This window comes from Aquarana catesbeiana, linkage group LG05 (assembly GCF_042186555.1).
Source record: "Aquarana catesbeiana isolate 2022-GZ linkage group LG05, ASM4218655v1, whole genome shotgun sequence".
In the NCBI taxonomy this organism is placed as follows: Eukaryota; Metazoa; Chordata; class Amphibia; order Anura; family Ranidae; genus Aquarana; species Aquarana catesbeiana.
Window position 1 is genome coordinate 6,495,833 of NC_133328.1, and position 18,946 is coordinate 6,514,778.

An 18,946-nucleotide genomic window follows, 5' to 3' on the forward strand; every position below is an offset into this window, starting at 1 on the left:
TTCCGAAAACATGGCCTGTTGGGGGTACTTAAGGACAGGGTGGAGAACCACTGGTGTAGACATTACAATTTGGCCCTTGCCAGAGTCCTCCAAGTCCTTACACTTGTCCATTTTTTCTGCTTTCATAACATCAACTTCAGGGACAACATGTTCACTTGCTGCCTAATAAATACCACTTACATTCAGATGCCATTGTAAGAAGATAATCAATGCGATTCACTTTACCTGTCAGTGGTCAATGTTATAGCTGATCATTGTATGTGTCTGTACAATGATGTTCCTTCATAGACTGTAAGCTCTTCTGATCAGGGCCCTCCTAACCTTCTTGTATTTTATTGTATTGTAACTGTACTGTCTCTTGTTAAATTGTAAAGTGCTGCACAGACTGTTGTCGCTTTATAAATCCTGTATAATAATAATAATAATATAATAATAGTGGTGTGTAAGGAGGGTTGCTGCCGTGTTTTTTTCTGCACTGTGACGAGTTAATTAGAAACTCTGAACTGTCACTTCCTGGATCTGCGCTGGGCTTGGCCTGACGTTCCTTATCTTCACTTTCACTTTGGAAGACATAAGGGAGAAGGTAATAACTTTCTAATTGTTATTCAAATATGAAGTGTATTAATTGCTCGGTGCTCCTCAGAAGATCCGGAGATTGTATAAGAAGTGACAGTTGTATAGAAAGTAAAGGAATGTACTCTATATAGGATGTTTATGGGATTTATAGGGCTGGGCCTGCAGTGTAAAGAAATACAAATCTCTGTGTGATCTTCTGTCCGATAACTTGGAATTTCCTTCATTTTTGGAGCAAAGATCATTATTATTTATGATGTCCCAACATACTTTACATGTTGATAGCTGTAGATAGAAGCACAAAGTGCAGACACAACTTTAAAATCACAAATTCCAATTCATTATAGAAGGTTGTGATCAGTATACATTAATGTGTATGTGTCACTTATCCGTACCTCCCAACTGTCCCGGATTTCGAGGGACTGTCCCTGATTTGGAGCAATGTCCCTCTATCCCTCATTCCTCTTCATTTGTCCCTCATTTTGGTCTGATCTATATAATTGTATATAAAATGCACTTCTTATCTATCAAAAAGCGTTGCTTAGTGCTAAACCTTTCATCCAATTTCTAATTTGCTGCATTTGTAAATTCCAAAAGCTAATATAAAGAAACATTAATGGTAAAAAAGTGCTTGTAGATTTAACTAATCATTTTTTTTGTACAATTCTCCTTTAACCGCTTCAGCCCCCGGAAGGTTTTACCCCCTTCCTGACCAGAGCACTTATTGCGATTCGGCACTGCGTCGCTTTAACTGACAATTGCGCGGACGTGCGATGTGGCTCCCAAACAAAATTGACGTCCTTTTTTTTCCCAGAAATAGAACTTTCTTTTGGTGGTATTTGATCATCTCTGCGGTTTTTATTTTTTGTGCTATAAACAAAAAAAGAGCGCCAATTTTGAAAAAAAAAAAACGCATTATTTTTTACTTTTTGCTATAATAAAAATCCCCTAAAATATATTAAAGTTTTTTTTCCTCAGTTTAGGCCAATATGTATTCTTCTATATATTTTTGGTAAAAAAATTCGCAATAAGCGTATACTGATTGGTTTGCGCAAAAGTTATAGCATCTACAAAATAGGGGATAGATTTATAGCATTTTTATTATTATTTTTTTTTTTACTAGTAATGGCAGCGATCTGCGATTTTTATCATGACTGCGAAATTATAGCGGACACGTCGGACAATTTTGACACGTTTTTGGGACCATTGGCATTAATACAGCGATCAGTGCTATAAAAATGTATTGACTACTGCAAAAATGTCACTGGCAGTGAAGGGGTTAACACTAGGGGGGCGATCAAGGGGTTGATTGTGTTCCCTCAGCGTGTTCTAACTGAAGGGGGGAGGGGACTGTGTAGGGGAGATGACAGATCGCTGTTCATACTTTGTATGAACAGACAATCTGTCACTTCTCCCCACAGAGAACCGGGATCTCTGTGTTATGAGCGATCGCGGGAGCCCAGAGGTCATCGAGACCGCCGGGCACTGGCATCGGCTCCGGGGGCAAGCTGCGGGCGCACGCGTGCCCCTAGTGGCCACCAGAGGGAGCGACGTAACATAACGGCGATTCGCGCAGCCAAGCCATGTTGACACAGTACAACTGCGGCGGCTGGTCGGCAAGCAGTTAAGGGGGCGTGGCAGAGGGTGTGTCCTAGGCCTGCATATTTTTGCTAATAGGTGTCTCTCCTTCCCATCTCAGAAAGTTGGGAGGTATGCTGTTCCCTAAGACTATTAGGCATGCTGGTACATGTAGTTCCATGGCCTTAATTTGCAAGGTTCTGCTGTTATCCCAACCTGCTGTTGATTCAATTATTTCAATGAAGGTGAGCGCTGTCCCTTCAAAATTCAAAAGTCCTACTGTGCATACAATGAAGTTCTGTCATATACTATTACAATACCATGAGAAGGTACCAATAGTGTAACCATAGTGCATACAGTCTACTTGGAAAAAAAAAAAAAATTCAAGGACCACTTAAAGCGGAGTTCCGTCAAAAAAAAAAATAAAATAAAAGTCAGCAGCTACAAATACCGCAGCTGCTGATATTTAAAATATGGACATTTGCCTGTCCAGGGCGCCCGCCATGTCCTCACCCCAAGCCGATCTGTCCCTCGGCTCCTGGGTGGAGGTGCCGCCATCTTAATTAAGGGAATCAGGAAGTCGCGCTGCACGTCCTGACTGGTCCCTGCTGACTTCTGAGACCTGTGTGTCCCCCAGAAGACAGTGGAGGGGACGGAGGAGGGGCCGGACATGGCGTAGATCGCCGCAGATTCTGCGGCGATCTATCGCCGGAAGTGGGAGAAAATATCTGTATTAGACAGATATCTGCTCCCCCCTGAAAGGTGCCAAATGTAACACTGGAGGGGGGGAGGAATTCGGACAGCGGAAGTTCCATTTTTGGGTGGAACTCCGCCTTACAGACTAGGCCTTTTTCAGTATTTTTTTGCTAGAAAATCACTTACAACCCCCAAAAACATTATATATATATTAGCAGAGTCCCTAGAGAATAAAATGGTGGTCATTGCAATATTTTACGTCACACTGTATTTGCGCAGCGGTCTTTCAAACGCAAATTCTTTGGGGGAAAAAATACACTTTCATGAATTAAAAAAAAAACCAAAACAGTAAAGTTAGCCCAATACTTTTGTATAATGTGAAAGACGATGTTACGCCGAGTAAATAGATACCAAACATGTCACGCTTTAAAATTGCGCACACTCGTGGAATATCGACAAACTACGATACTTAATCTCTATAAGCGATGCTTTATATGTTTTACAGGTTACCTGTTTAGGCCTGATTCCCACCTATGGCATTTTTAGTGCTTTTTGCATTTTGCCGATTTGCACTCCAGAACGTGTTCCACAGGAAACCATGTTAAATGGGTTGCAGTGCAAATCTGCAAAATGCAAAAAGCACTAAAAATGCCATAGGTGTGAATCAACCCTAATGCCGCGTACACACGATCGGACTTTCCGACGGGAAATGTTCGATGTGAGCTTGTTGTCGGAAAGTCCAACCCTGTGTAGGCTCCATCGGACATTTGCTGTCGGAATTTCCGCCCACGTATGTTTGAGAGCAGGTTCTCACATTTTAAGCCAACAAAACTTGTTGTCGGAAAATCTGAGCGTGTGTATTATTATTATACGAGATTTATATAGCGCTTTACAATGTATAAGGCGAACACCACAATTACAGTTCAATACAAAAGGTACAGGAGGGCCCGGCTCGTAGAGCTTACATTCTAAAGGGAGGGGGAGGTGGTACAAAAGTTCTTCGCACAAAATGCTCACGCATGCTCGGAATCAAGCAGAAGGAGCCGCACTGGCTATTGAACTTCCTTTTTTCTCAGCTCGTTGTATGTCTTGTACGTCAGTGGTCATCAATCCTGTCCTCAGGGCCCACTAACAGGCCAGGTTATAAGTATTACCTTGGGGGAGATGCAGACTAGAATACTGCAATCACCGAGCAGCAAATGATATCACCTGTGATGTATTTCAGTTATCTTGTAATCCTGGCCTGTTAGTGGGCCCTGAGGACAGGGTTGATGACCACTGCTGTACGGCACCGCGTTCTTACGCTTGAAATTTTTTTGTCAACATTTGTATGACCGTGTGTATGCAAGCTAACATCGGACTTTCCGCCGACGGTTTTGTTGGCGGAAAGTCCGATCGTGTGTACGGGGCATTAGCGTTACAGAGAAGGGCTAGCGCTGGAATTATTGTTTTTATTCTAACGATCGCGGCTATACCTCACATGTGTGGTTTAAACACTTTTTACATATGTGGGTGCGACTCACGTATGCGTTTGCTTCTGCGTGCGAACTCGGAAGCACGGGCGCTTTACATTTTTTCTTCTTTTTTCTTATTTATTTTACTATTTATTTTTAATTTTTACACTGTCCCGTTAATTTTTTAATTTTTTTTTATCACTTTTATTTCTTTTACAAGGAATGTAGACATCCCATGTAATAGAAATAAGCATGAAAGGACCTCTTTATTGTGCGTTCTGGGGTCAAAAAGACATCAGATCTCTCATTTACACCTAAAAGCAAAAAAAAAAAAGCAAAAATGTAATTTAAAGCGGAGTTCCACCCAGAAATAAAACTTCCGCTGATCCGGTTCCTCCCCCCCCTCCGGTGTTACATTTGGCACCTTTCAGGGGGGAGCAGATATCTGTCTAATACAGGTATTTGCTTCCACTTCCACATTTACCCCCAAAAATTTTCCCTCTAAGGCCGTTAGGCGGAAGTGACGTCAGACGTCGCTCCGGTCCTCCAAGGGCTTATAGTCATGTAGGGGCCATCTTGCCCTCACTCGACTTCCTGCTCATCGCTCCAGGGGATCGTATCAATTCTGCCTTTACCGATCTCTCTGGTAAGCGTGGAAACGACCGGAAAGCGGTGGGGGGGGCACTTCTCCTGCTGCCAATAAAAGTGATCCTGTGGTGAATCCGCCGCCGGGATCACTTTTATCGGATGCCAGATCGCCCACTGTACCAGGGTTATGGCAGCTACCGTGTTTATCGTATTTCCCTCGTGTTTCCTCCAAAAACAAGCCCAGCTCTTATAAAAACGCTGGCAGAAAAATACACAGTAGGGCTTATTTTCGGGGTAGGGCTTGCCATTTAATGTGCGGTCTTCTCTCCCCCTCTCCCTCCCTGCCTGTCAGCAATCCCTGGTGTGAACTGAGTTAAAATGCTTGTAAAATCCTAGAATCCACTCTATTACAGTATTATATAATGTACAATGTGTGTGTTTCTGTAATATAATTGTGCCAAATATCTTCGTTATGTTGCCGCTCGGCGCTTCCGTGACTCGCCGGAGCTCTCTTCCCCGCTCTGAGCACTGCAGGGGGGGGGGGGTGAGATCCCCCACTGACAGCTGGGAGAAGAGGAGGCGGTCAGCTGAGCGTCGAGCATCAAAGATATCAAATATCAAAGGTATTTGATACAATTATATTACAGAAACACCCACATTGTACATTATATAATACTGTAATAGAGGGGATTGCGGGATTTTACAAGCATTTTAACCAATTCAGCCCCGGAAGGATTTACCCCCCCATTTTTTGCGATACGACGCTGTACCCTAATAAAATTGACGTCCTTTTTTCCCCATAAATAGAGCCTTCTTTTGGTGGTATTTGATCACCTCTGCGGTTTTTATTTTTTGCGTTATAAACAAAAAAAGCCAGACAATTAAAAAAAAAAAACAATATTATTTACTTTTTCCTATAATAAACATCCCCCCAAAAATATTTAAAAAAATGTCCTCCCCAGTTTAGGCCGATATACAGTATATTCTTCTACATATTTTTGGTAAAAAAAAAAATTCTCAATTAGCGTATATTGATTGGCTTGCGCAAAAGTTATCGCATCTACAAAATAGGGGATAGATTTATGGCCTTTTTATTATTATTTTTCTAGTAATGGCGGTGATCAGCGATTTTTAGCAGGACTGCGGCATTGCGGCGGACAGATCAGACACTTTTGACACTTTTTTGGGACCATTGACATTTATACAGCGATCAGAGCTATCAAAAATGCACTGATTACTGTATAAATGTCACTGGCAGGCAAGGGGTTAACACTAGGGGGCGATCAAGGGGTTAGGTGTGTTCCCTAGGGAGGTGTTTCTAACTGTGTGGGGGGGAGGGGAATGACACTCACTAGGAACAGACGATCGCTCTGAACTCCCCTGACAGAACGGGGATCTGCTTTGTTTACACTAGCAGATCCCCGTTCTGCCTCTCTGTGGAGCGATCCTGGGTGGCCGACGGACATTAAGCCTACCGACCTGCTGATTGGCTCCCCAGCTAGCAAATGCCCACAGATCGCCGTGTACGCGCCCGACGTACACCTACGGCAAATCGCGCAGCCGAGCCAACCTGCCACAGTGTAACTGCGGCGACTGGTCGTCAAATGGTTAAACTAGGGCTTATTTTCGGGGTAGGGCTTATATTGCAGCCCTCCTGGAAAATAACAGTAGGTCTTATTTTCGGGAGGAAACACGGTAGCTGCTGCAATAGCAACGGTATATAATGTCAAAGTAACAATGTATATATACGGTGGGCGGTCCGCAATAGACTGGTGCCATTAAGTATTATTTTAGAAGTGCCTAAAATATAATATAATAATTCACCCGCAACCTAAAATAAAAATAAACACATAAACTCTATATATCCATAGGTGTGCGCAGGGGGTGTGCCGGGTACGCCTGGGCACACCCTAATCACTGTGTGCGGTGCCGATTCCCCCTACTGCCCAGGCTTCTCTCCATGTTGCCCCCCTTGTCCTGTAGTGCTGCTGCCTTCGCTCCTCTCCTCTCCCCCCTGCTACTGCGGGGGGATGTTCCAGGATGGAGAGCAGGGGAAGGGGATAGAAAATATGTAATTTGCCAGCCCGTTCCTTTTCTAAATGAACTTAGTGAACACACTCGATGTTTACTATGCTTCAGTATGTGAATGAACAGGAAGCCGCACAGAGCACTTCCCATTCATTCGCTGCCCCATGCAATTGAGGCTGCAGAGAAAGGTTTGTGTTTGAGCTTTGGGGTGCCCCCCCCCCCCCAATGCAATGGGCTGCGCTCACCTATGTATATATCCATACAGATTTATTTTTTTATTTCAGGTACTTATATAGCGCTGTCAATTTACACAGCACTTTTCATATATATTGTACATTCACATCAGTCCCCGCCCTCAAGGAGCTTAGAGATGCACCGAAAAACATTTCGGCTGAAAGTGGTGTTATCGGCTGCACTGATGAGGTGGCACTGATAGGCACTCATAACAAAAGGAATTAGCCCATGGGACTTTAAATGAGTTGGTCATAGAGGTCATGATAAGTAGTATAAAGATTTATTGGAGTTCCAAAAACATGATTTTCGATGAGCATAAAAACATCATAAGGTATGGTTAGACCATTGACATGTTGGTTACAGTAATAAGATACATCGTATACATATACAGCTTTTGTACTCGACGCGTTTCGCGAGCTCTGCTTACTTCCTCAGGAGTTGGTGTATATGCAGGATATCTAAAAAATAATAGGTATCGATAAGATATAAAATTCAATGATGATTATGGACAGAAAAGAAGCACGTGGCCTAGAAGAGGCACCCCATACTTACATTACGGTCAATGGGTCCATGGGACTGGTCTGCAAAGGCAGCAGCGGAGAGTGCTCCAACCGGGAGCTGAAGGGGCGTAGCCCGCAGCAACCGAACGGGGGTCTTGCAGAAGGCGGACATGGCGAAGAAAAAAGGAAATGTTGTACTCATGGACACTAATAGATGGCACTGATGATAAGGCACTGACAGGTGTTACTGATGGGCACTAATTGGCACTGTGATGGGCATTGATTGGCACTGTGATGGACACTAATAGCTAGCACTGATGATAAGGCACTGACAGGTGTTACTGATGGGCACTGATTGGCACTGTGGGCACTGAGGTGGGCACTGTTATGGGCACTGATTGGCACTTTGATGTGCACCGACAGGCATTTCTGATGGCGCACTGACTGGCAGCTGATGGGCATTGATTGGCATTGTTGGCATACCTCCCAACTTTTTGAGATGGCAATGAGGGGCTCTCCCTGTCAGCGCAAACCGAGGAAAGACGTTTACGGGCACTTCCTGGTTCATACTGTGATCAGTTGTGATTGGTCACAGCTGATCACGTGGTAAGGAGCCTGAGGGACACACCACCGATCGCTGATTTACTAAGCTGCCTCATCGGCTTCAGCATATCAGGCTTGACTGAAACCGGCGCATGCGCAGAAGGGGATACCGTCTTTCTCGGGATATCAGTCTTCATGCTACACTGGCGCCGCTCATTCACTGGGGGTGTCTGGGCTGGCACCTGGCCGGACATATTCTTTGTCACCATGGTGACCCGACGCTGAAGCCGCGGCATTGATTTTATTTGTTGTGATTGTGGGAGGGGCCTGCGGCCAGACTCCAATTGTTGCAGGGAGACGGCACATAACCACGCCCTGACCCCGCCCCTCCACCAGCGGCACAGCATGCTTTGCTTGGTTTATATTGTCTGCTGCAATTTATTTCCAGTGCTGCGGCTGCAGGAAGAACTCGGCACTGTGAGCACAACAGTAATTGCAGCAATGTCGTGTTACTGAGGTGGGGGGATTGGTGGCAGAGGGGTACAGTGGGAGTGCATTTGTGGAGAGGGGGGTACACAGTAGTGACAAAGAGATATTGGGGGGTGCAGAGGTATGCTGGGGGCACAGTGGGGTGTTTTTACATTTTAAAGTTAGGGGGGGGGTGCCAGATATAGGATGCAGAGGTAAATGACAGCTCCTGGCTGCAGTCACCGGGGATTCCCTTCATCTATACTAGACCCTTATCCTAGATCATTGTATGAATTTTAAGGGGAAGCCCCATGCAAAAAACATTCCATAACAAGCACTTTTCTGAGCATGCGCTGTATAGCCCTGAAGATACTGGTAGAACAGTGAGGACCCGTTCACATTAGGCATATCTGGAATTGTGCAATTCTGCAAAGCAGGGAGGAGAAACTGAGAGATCAGTAAAAAACAGAACACTTTATACACATTACACATAGTGAGGCACACATTTAACCCCTTGATCACCTGAGATGTTAACCCCTTCCCAGTCAGTGTCATTAGTGCAGTGACAGTGTATAGCAGGGATATGCAATTAGCGGACCTCCAGCTGTTGCAGAACTACAATTCCCATGAGGCATAGCAAGACTCTGACAGCCACAAGCATGACACCCAGAGGCAGAGGCATGATGGGACTTGTAGTTTAGCAACAGCTGTAGGTCCGCTAATTGCATATCACTGGTGTATAGTATTATCACTGATCACTGTATTATTAGTCAGTTCCCCCCCAGCGTCCGTTACTGTCAGATTGACCACTGCAGTATCGCGCTCTTGTTATAAGTCGCTGATCACCGCCATTAGTAGTATAAAAAGAAAATCCCAGTGTGCTGTAGATACCACAGGTTGTAGGCGCTATAACTTTCACGCAAACCAATCAATAAACACTTTGCAGAAAACATTTTTGCCAAAAGTTTCTGAAGAAATTTGATTTTTAAATTTTTTTTAAATTGGATATGTTTTATAGCAGACTATAAAATATATATTGTTTTTTGTTTTGTTTTGTTTTTTTTTGTTTTGTTTTTTAAATTGTTGGTCTTTTTTGATGTACTGTATGTTGCAAAACAATAAAAAAACCGCAGAGGTGATCAAATACCACCAAACGAAAGCTCTATTTGTGTGCCGAAGAATGATGTAAATGTCATTTGTGTGCAGCGCTGCATGACCGCACAATTACCAGATAAAGTAGCGCAGTGGTGATTGGCAAAAAAATGGCCTGGTCATGAAGGGGGTAAAACCTTCCGGAGCTAAAGTGGTTAAACAATCATTGACTAAAGGGCTGATGGAGCTGACTTTTATAGGGAGGGGGCTGGCACATTTGAAACCCCCTGCCACCCCCCCCCCCCCCATTATTGGCAATACTGTTCCATCTGACACAGTTCACAGTTCCTGCAATGCATACTGGGGGATTCGATCCGGCAAACATGTGTCCATGTGTCCGCTGTTCAGGTGAACTGTGAACAGGTATAGTCTCTGCATCAACCTGAACTCCAAACATATCCTTAATGGTGATTTATTGATTGAGTAGGAATTGGATCTTTCTTAGTTAAACAGCAATATTTGCTATTCAAACCTCAATAGAAGCATCTTAAAGTGGCCTGACAATTACAAAAAACGAAATGGAAAAGAGACATTTTCATTCTCACCCCCCCCCCTCCACTCCCACCGCCAATCTTTGCTGTAGGAGACAATGCTGCCTGAAGAACGCATTGGATGGTGTCCTCTGTGGTCATGTAGCAGGAGGAACCTCATGGACCCTTAAAGAGGAACTCCAGGTATGGATATTTTATACATGGTTACATTGGTCCGCTACTACACCACTACTACTAGACATGTGCACAGCCAAAAAATTTGTTCATTTTCGTTTTCGTTTCATTAGTTTATTATTTTTTTTCATTTTTCGGGTTATTCGTTATGATCGCGATTCGTAAATTCGTTCATTCGTAAATTCGTAAATGCGTTCATTCGTACATTTGTAAATTCGAACATTCGTACATTCGTTCATTTGTACATTCGTACATTTTTACATTCGTAAAATCGTACATTTGTAAATTAGAAAATTCGGAAATTTGTAAATTCGAAGTTTGAAAATCCAAAAACCCAAAAATTCAAAAATCTGAAATAGTAACTAACTATTAAATGATAGGTATTGTAATCTCCTTTCAAATTTGACTTTCAGTGAACGTAACAAATATGAATTTATCCAAAGTTACGAATTATCCAAGATGAATGCTGCATCCAAACAAATGGAACGGAACAAATTAATAATAAATAATAATAATAAAACATTGTTATTATTATTGTTATTTATTATTATTAATTCATTACGTTCCATTCCGTTTTTGCGGATCATTCATAACTTCGGATAGATTTGTATTTGTTACGTTCACTAACAGCCAAATTTGAAAGGAAATTACAATACCTATAATTTAAAAGTTACTAGTAATTACTAATAGTTAAGTTATTATTAGTTAACTATTATTTCAGATTTCCGAATTTACAAATTTACAAATGTACAAATTCACTAATTTACTAATGTACGAATGTACGAATTTAAGAATGTCCAATTTTATCGAATTTACGAATATTTGGAAAAAATTCATTAAACGGGTCTTCGTTAATTCGGATATTCCTGAATTAACGAATTTGTCGAAATTCGTTAAAAAACGAATTCGGAACGAAACGAATTGCACATGCCTAGCTACTACATTGCTATTATACCACTACTAAACCGCTACTATACCACTACTATACCACTACTGCAACTCTATTATACCACCATTGCACTACTTCAGTGATCTCCACTAGCTTCCGGGTCCCACGCCAAGTGGCTGCCATGCTCCATTGTGAACACAGGAGGTCACCCCATTGGCACAGGCGCCATACAGAGATTGTGTCACCACACCCAAGCTGGACCAATGTACCCATGTATAAAATATCTATACCTGGCATTCTTCTTTATACCACATCCATACATGACCAACCTATCACTGCTTGGGTCACACACCAACACCTTTCATGATACTCCATGTCATTTAGGACCCCAGTGATACCCCTGTTAAGGTCGATGACACCACATGTTTTTAACCTTTTTATGTAGCTTGGAAATATACAAGAAATAAAGTTTGGTTACCTTTTAAGAAGTAGCATTTCTTTTGTTGTTGTGTCCAGGTGATGGGCTGACTTCTGCCGGAAATTCACCCAAACCAGAAAGGATGGCGGAGGGCTGGAAATCAAGAACATCCGGTAAATAAAGAGTTTTCCATTCTGCCTTCTAGTTATAGAATATTCTTTGATATTAATCATCAATGATGATCACAATAAATATAAGCCGCACTCCAATTAGCTCTTGCAGTGTTTTTAATAATCAGTTAATTGACTGCATACAGTGATATCACCAACCCAAAACCAACCTTACTTGACGCGTTTCACTACTCTTGGCTTTGTCACAAGTGTAGCACTGACTCTCGGTGGAGCTGCTGGTTTAAGCGGGCTTGTTACCTTCACTCTCGACACCCCTCGGCACCAGGTCTAGGGTTCCGTTGAGTTTACCTCTGGACGATATAAGCACCAACACTTGAATACATTTTCAATGCTTTATTCAACCAAGTAATGAAGGAAGTAGCAGGAAAGAGGCAGGAGGGAAGCTACAGGGAAGCTCAAATACCTTTCTTTAGGATTCTTGAGAACGTCCTTTAGAGTTGAATATTGTAATCGGATGCAATCCCCTCGTGGGACACAATCTTTGCTCGCCTGGATAGGCCTCTCTCACTTGCCTAGCAGCCAGTACGTAGCACGAACAAAAGTCTCTGCCACAGATTTGCTTGAAATAAATCCATACAATCCTCTGCCACAGGATGTGTTAAACTTTGCGGTGAATGTCAGACACAGTACTTGGACCTCTAAGCCAACCCGGCAGTACTAGTACGAACAATTTACTAAATTTACCTATCAGTTGGTAGATCATAAATCTACCAGCGCTACACAAGGATATCACAATTCACAGATCAAAGACCAGGCATATTAACCACTTCCCGCCTGTAGGACATCATATGACTCCCTGTGCTTGAAGTGGAGATGGGTGCAGCTACAGGCATCGTCCCTGTATCTTTCTTTTCAGCCTGTATTTCCTTACAATGTAAACACCTTCCTATTGACTGACACCGTCCACTGCGCTACTGACACTATCCACTGCCCTACTGACACCGTCCACTGCTCTACTGACTACGTCCACTGCTCTACTGACACCGTCCACTGCTCTACTGACACCGTCCACTGCTCTACTGACACCGTCCACTGCTCTACTGACACCATCCTCTGCCCTACTGACACCGTCCACTGCTCTACTGACACCGTCCACTGCTCTACTGACACCGTCCACTGCTCTACTGACACCGTCCACTGCCCTACTGACACCATCCATTGCCCTACTGACACCGTCCACTGCTCTACTGACACCGTCCACTGCTCTACTGACACCGTCCACTGCCCTACTGACACCATCCATTGCCCTACTGACACCATCCATTGCCCTACTGACACCGTCCACTGCTCTACTGACACCGTCCACTGCTCTACTGACACCGTCCACTGCTCTACTGACACCGTCCACTGCCCTACTGACACCATCCACTGCCCTACTGACACCGTCCTCTGCTCTACTGACACCGTCCACTGCTCTACTGACACCATCCACTGCTCTACTGACACCGTCCACTGCTCTACTGACACCGTCCACTGCTCTACTGACGCCATCCATTGCCCTACTGACACCGTCCACTGCTCTACTGACACCGTCCACTGCTCTACTGACACCGTCCACTGCCCTACTGACACCATCCACTGCCCTACTGACACCGTCCTCTGCTCTACTGACACCGTCCACTGCTCTACTGACACCGTCCACTGCCCTACTGACACCATCCATTGCCCTACTGACACCGTCCACTGCTCTACTGACACCGTCCACTGCTCTACTGACACCGTCCACTGCCCTACTGACACCATCCACTGCCCTACTGACACCGTCCTCTGCTCTACTGACACCGTCCACTGCTCTACTGACACCGTCCACTGCCCTACTGACACCATCCACTGCCCTACTGACACCGTCCTCTGCTCTACTGACACCGTCCACTGCTCTACTGACACCGTCCACTGCCCTACTGACACCATCCACTGCCCTACTGACACCGTCCTCTGCTCTACTGACACCGTCCACTGCTCTACTGACACCGTCCACTGCTCTACTGACACCGTCCTCTGCTCTACTGACACCGTCCTCTGCTTTACTGACACCGTCCTCTGCTCTACTGACAACGTCTTCTGCTCTACTGACACATCCACACAAGGTCCATTGCTTTACTGGCACGTTTATTCACAGTGACATTTGTTCTATTACATTTTTTAAGTTTTCCTTATTATTTAGTTAGGCCTTGCTAGCTAGTTGATCTCTTTAAAACAAAAAAAAAGGGGGGGGGGGGCGCTGAATCCTGGTGATCTTTGGTCTCTTTCAAGTTGCTCAGGTAGATCTCCCAAATGTTGCCTACCCCTGATCTACGGATACCGCCCCCTATGTAGTATTGGGGTGCATCATTTAATGTGCTTTTTTTTAACATTATAGGGTTGATTTACTAAAAGAAAATAGACTGCAGTTGCTCCAGAGCTTAGCAAATGAGCAGAAGCTCTGCTGACTTTCATCATCCAATCACGTGCAAGCAAAAAAGCTGTTTTTTCATTATCCTTGCACGTGATTGGGTATTCTTTGCAAGGGGAAGCTTTACCTCATTTACCAAGCTCTGGAGCAACTGCAAAGTGCACAGTCTGCTTGCCTTTAGTAAATCAACCCCAATGTGTTTACTTTTCTGTATTTAAGAAATTTTATAATAAAACTTGTATATATTTGTATAAATTGGTGTATTGTGCACATAATGTACCAATAAAGTCCCAATATGTCCCTTTTTTTGGACTGTTTGCAGTGTTGGCATTTGGTGTCAGAGTGGTTATAAAACCATAGCTTGTTATGAAAAGTACATACAAAGATGGTGGACAAATTCCATATTTATAGGAACTTTCTCACAGATGATGTAAAACCTGAATTTAGTCCGTAAACCTGTAATTATATTTTCTTCAGAGGACATCGGGAGGTTCCGCCAGCAACTGCAGAGTTATGATGAGAAATCGCTGAGGCTGCTATTCAAGTATTACAGAGAAGATCTGAACTATATCCTGCAGACTTTGGAGACCGAGTCCATTCTGGAGGAACTACATTCTCGAAAAGTCATAAACCCGCAGGTAAGAAAAAGATATTGACATAATTACATATTCAGGCTGAAAAAAAAGACACAATCCAGTTTAACGAATAAAAGAGGAAACAATCCCATATACACAATCCTTCACCCACAGTTCATCGGGAGGAAGGAAAAAACCCCAGCAAAGCATCATCCAATTTGCTACAGCAGGGAAAAAATGATATAACCAAAAAAAGACTGAAAATGTTAAAAAAATTCAAAATATATTCTGTTACATAATTCATGGACTTAGATAAGGGGGGGGGTTGGGGGTTTGGGGTTGTCCCCGCCCGGTCCGTAATTGTCAATGACGGGAACAAGGCAAGCTCCTGTATTGATCCAGCCACTGCCGCTGTCAGCCTTCCCCTCCTCCCTCTTCCATCCATGCCGATTTCTCGGCTCCGGTGGGGTGGGGGGTGGGGGGGGGAGGCGGGGTGCTCATCTTACATAGTTACATAGTAGGTGAGGTTGAAAAAAGACACAAGTCCATCAAGTCCAACCTATGTGTGTGATTATGTGTCAGTATTACATTACATATCCCTGTATATTGCGGTCATTCAGGTGATTATCTAATAGTTTCTTGAAGCTATCAATGCTCCCCGCTGAGACCACCGCCTGTGGAAGGGAATTCCACATCCTTGCCGCTCTTACAGTAAAGAACCCTCTACGTAGTTTAAGGTTAAACCTCTTTTCTTCTAATTGTAATGAGTGGCCACGAGTCTTATTAAACTCTCTTCTGCGAAAAAGTTTTATCCCTATTGTGGGGTCACCAGTACAGTATTTGTAAATTGAAATCATATCCCCTCTCAAGCGTCTCTTCTCCAGAGAGAATAAGTTCAGTGCTCGCAACCTTTCCTCATAACTAAGATCCTCCAGACCCTTTATTAGCTTTGTTGCCCTTCTTTGTACTCGCTCCATTTCCAGTACGTCCCTCCTGAGGACTGGTGCCCAGAACTGGACAGCATACTTCAGGTGCGGCCGGACCAGAGTCTTGTAGAGCGGGAGAATTATCGTTTTATCTCTGCAGTTGATCCCCCTTTTAATGCATGCCAATATTCTGTTTGCTTTATTAGCAGCAGCTTGGCATTGCATGCCATTGCTGAGCCTATCATCCACTAGGACCCCCAGGTCCTTTTCCATCCTAGATTCCCCCAGAGGTTCTCCCCCCAGTGTATAGATTGCATTCATATTTTTGCCACCCAAATGCATTATTTTACATTTTTCTACATTGAACCTCATTTGCCATGTAGTCGCCCACCCCATTAATTTGTTCAGGTCTTTTTGCAAGATTTCCACATCCTGCAGAGAAGTTATTGCCCTGCTTAGCTTAGTATCGTCTGCAAATACAGAGATTGAACTGTTTATCCCATCCTCCAGGTCGTTTATGAACAAATTAAATAGGATTGGTCCCAGCACAGAACCCTGGGGAACCCCACTACCCACCCCTGACCATTCTGAGTACTCCCCATTTATCACCACCCTCTGAACACGCCCTTGTAGCCAGTTTTCAATCCATGTACTCACCCTATGGTCCATGCCAACGCACCTTATTTTGTACAGTAAACGTTTATGGGGAACTGTGTCAAATGCTTTCGCAAAATCCAGATACACCACGTCTACGGGCCTTCCTTTATCTAGATGGCAACTCACCTCCTCATAGAAGGTTAATAGATTGGTTTGGCAAGAACGATTCTTCATGAATCCATGCTGATTACTGCTAATGATATCATTCTTATTACTAAAATCTTGTATATAGTCCCTTATCATCCCCTCCAAGAGTTTACATACTATTGATGTTAGGCTAACTGGTCTGTAATTCCCAGGGATGTTTTTTGGGCCCTTTTTAAATATTGGTGCTACATTGGCTTTTCTCCAATCAGCTGGTACCATTCCAGTCAATAGACTGTCTGTAAAAATTAGGAACAACGGTCTGGCAATCACCTGACTGAGTTCCCTAAGTACCCTTGGATGCAAGCCATCTGGTCCTGGTAATTTATTAATGTTAAGTTTCTCAAGTCTAATTTTAATTCCGTCCTCTGTTAACCATGTAGGTGCTTCCTGTGTTGTGTCATGAGGATAAACACTGCAGTTTTGGTTACTGAAGCCCCCCGATTCACTCGTGAAGACTGAGGAGAAGAATAAATTCAATACCTTTGCCATCTCCCCATCCTTTGTAACCAGATGTCCTTCCTCATTCTTTATGGGGCCAATATGGTCTGTCCTCCCTTTTTTACTGTTTACATACTTAAAGAATTTCTTGGGATTTTTTTTGCTCTCCTCCGCTATGTGTCTTTCATGTTCTATCTTAGCCATCCTAATTGCACCCTTACATTTCTTATTGCATTCTTTATAAATTCTGAATGCTGAGGATGATCCCTCAACCTTGTATTTTTTGAAGGCCTTCTCCTTTGCTTTTATATGCATTTTTACATTGGAGTTAAGCCATCCAGGATGTTTGTTCGCTCTTTTAAATTTATTACCCAATGGGATACATTGGCTAATGCCCTTATTTAATATGCTCTTAAAGCAAACCCATCTCTCCTCCGTATTCTTTGTTCCTAATATTTTATCCCAATTTATGCCTTTTAGCAAGGTTTGTAGTTTAGGGAAGTTGGCTCTTTTGAAATTCAGTGTCTTTGTGTTCCCTTCATGTTTCCTATTTGTGTGATTTATACTGAAACTAATTGACCTGTGATCGCTGTTACCTAAATTGCCCCGTATTTCCACATCTGTTATCAGGTCTGTATTGTAATCAGTAGATCTAGTAATGTTTTATTTCTAGTTGGTGCGTCTACCATCTGACCCATAAAATTGTCCTGCAAGACACTAAGGAACTGGCGAGCCTTAAATGAATGCGCGGTTCCCTCCGCCCAGTCTATGTCTGGATAATTAAAATCCCCCATTATGATAACACTTCCCATCCTTGCTGCTAATCCAATTTGTGATAGGAGATCCGTCTCCACTTCCTCCCTCAGGTTAGGGGGCCTATAGCATACTCCCAGTATTATTTTCCCCTTAGCTTCATCCCTTTGGAGCTCTACCCATAAAGATTCCACCTCCTCCCTAGCCCCCTCAGTGATGTCATCTCTCACATTCACTTGTACATTATTCTTGATATATAGGCATACCCCTCCCCCTTTTTTACCCTCTCTATCCTTGCGGTATAGGGTATACCCTTGAATGTTTGCCAGCCAATCATGAGAGCTGTTGAACCAGGTCTCTGAAATTCCCACAAAATCCAAATCCTCCTTGTACAACAGTATCTCTAGTTCACCCATCTTGTCCGCCATGCTCCTGGCATTGGTGAACATGCCACATAGCTTAGACCGGTCGCATATTGTCCTCGTATTGGGTGTTTCAAGATTGCAACTAGGACCTGCTACTATACTCACCTTGTGTTTTTGTGCTTTGGTTAACCTACCACTAATGCCCCCAATACTACCCTCTGGAATATCTTCCGCACTGGCTATCACTGTCTCTGGACCCTCCCCCCCATTGCCTAGTTTAAAAACCCCTCTAACTTTTTGGCCATCTTCATTCCCAGCAGATCTGCACCCTCCTCATTTAGGTGCAGTCCGTCCCTTCTATAGTACCGGTTACCGACTGAGAAGTCGGCCCAGTCGTCCAGGTACCCAAACCCCTCCTTACTACACCAGCTCTTCAGCCACTTGTTTACTTCCCTAATCTCCCTCTGCCTTTCTGGTGTGGCTCGATGTACCGGTAGTATTCCTGAGACCACTACCTTGGAGGTCCTTTTCCTCAATTTAGCTCCTAAGTCCCTAAAATCGTTCTTTAGGACACTCCATCTGCCTCTGACTTTGTCATTGGTGCCAACGTGCACCATGACAGCCGGGTCTTCCCCAGTCCCTCCCAGTAATCTGTCCACAAGATCCGTGATGTGCCGAACCCGAGCGCCCGGTAGACAACATACTGTTCGGCGCTT

The 18,946-nt window shown here is 43.8% G+C and overlaps 1 protein-coding gene across 3 annotated transcripts in view; it reads left to right on the top strand.

Moving 5' to 3' along the window:
• The first annotated feature begins 514 nt into the window (after positions 1–514).
• Positions 515–18,946, top strand: part of LOC141144052 (NACHT, LRR and PYD domains-containing protein 3-like) — a 107,771-nt gene continuing 89,339 nt past the window's right edge. For all 3 annotated transcript variants that reach the window (XM_073629405.1, XM_073629406.1, XM_073629407.1), the window contains exons 1-3: positions 515–583; positions 11,885–11,959; positions 14,847–15,007. In XM_073629405.1, the coding sequence (XP_073485506.1) occupies positions 11,929–11,959; positions 14,847–15,007 (192 nt within the window). In that variant the 5' untranslated portion in view covers positions 515–583; positions 11,885–11,928. The remainder of the gene's footprint in view (positions 584–11,884; positions 11,960–14,846; positions 15,008–18,946) is intronic.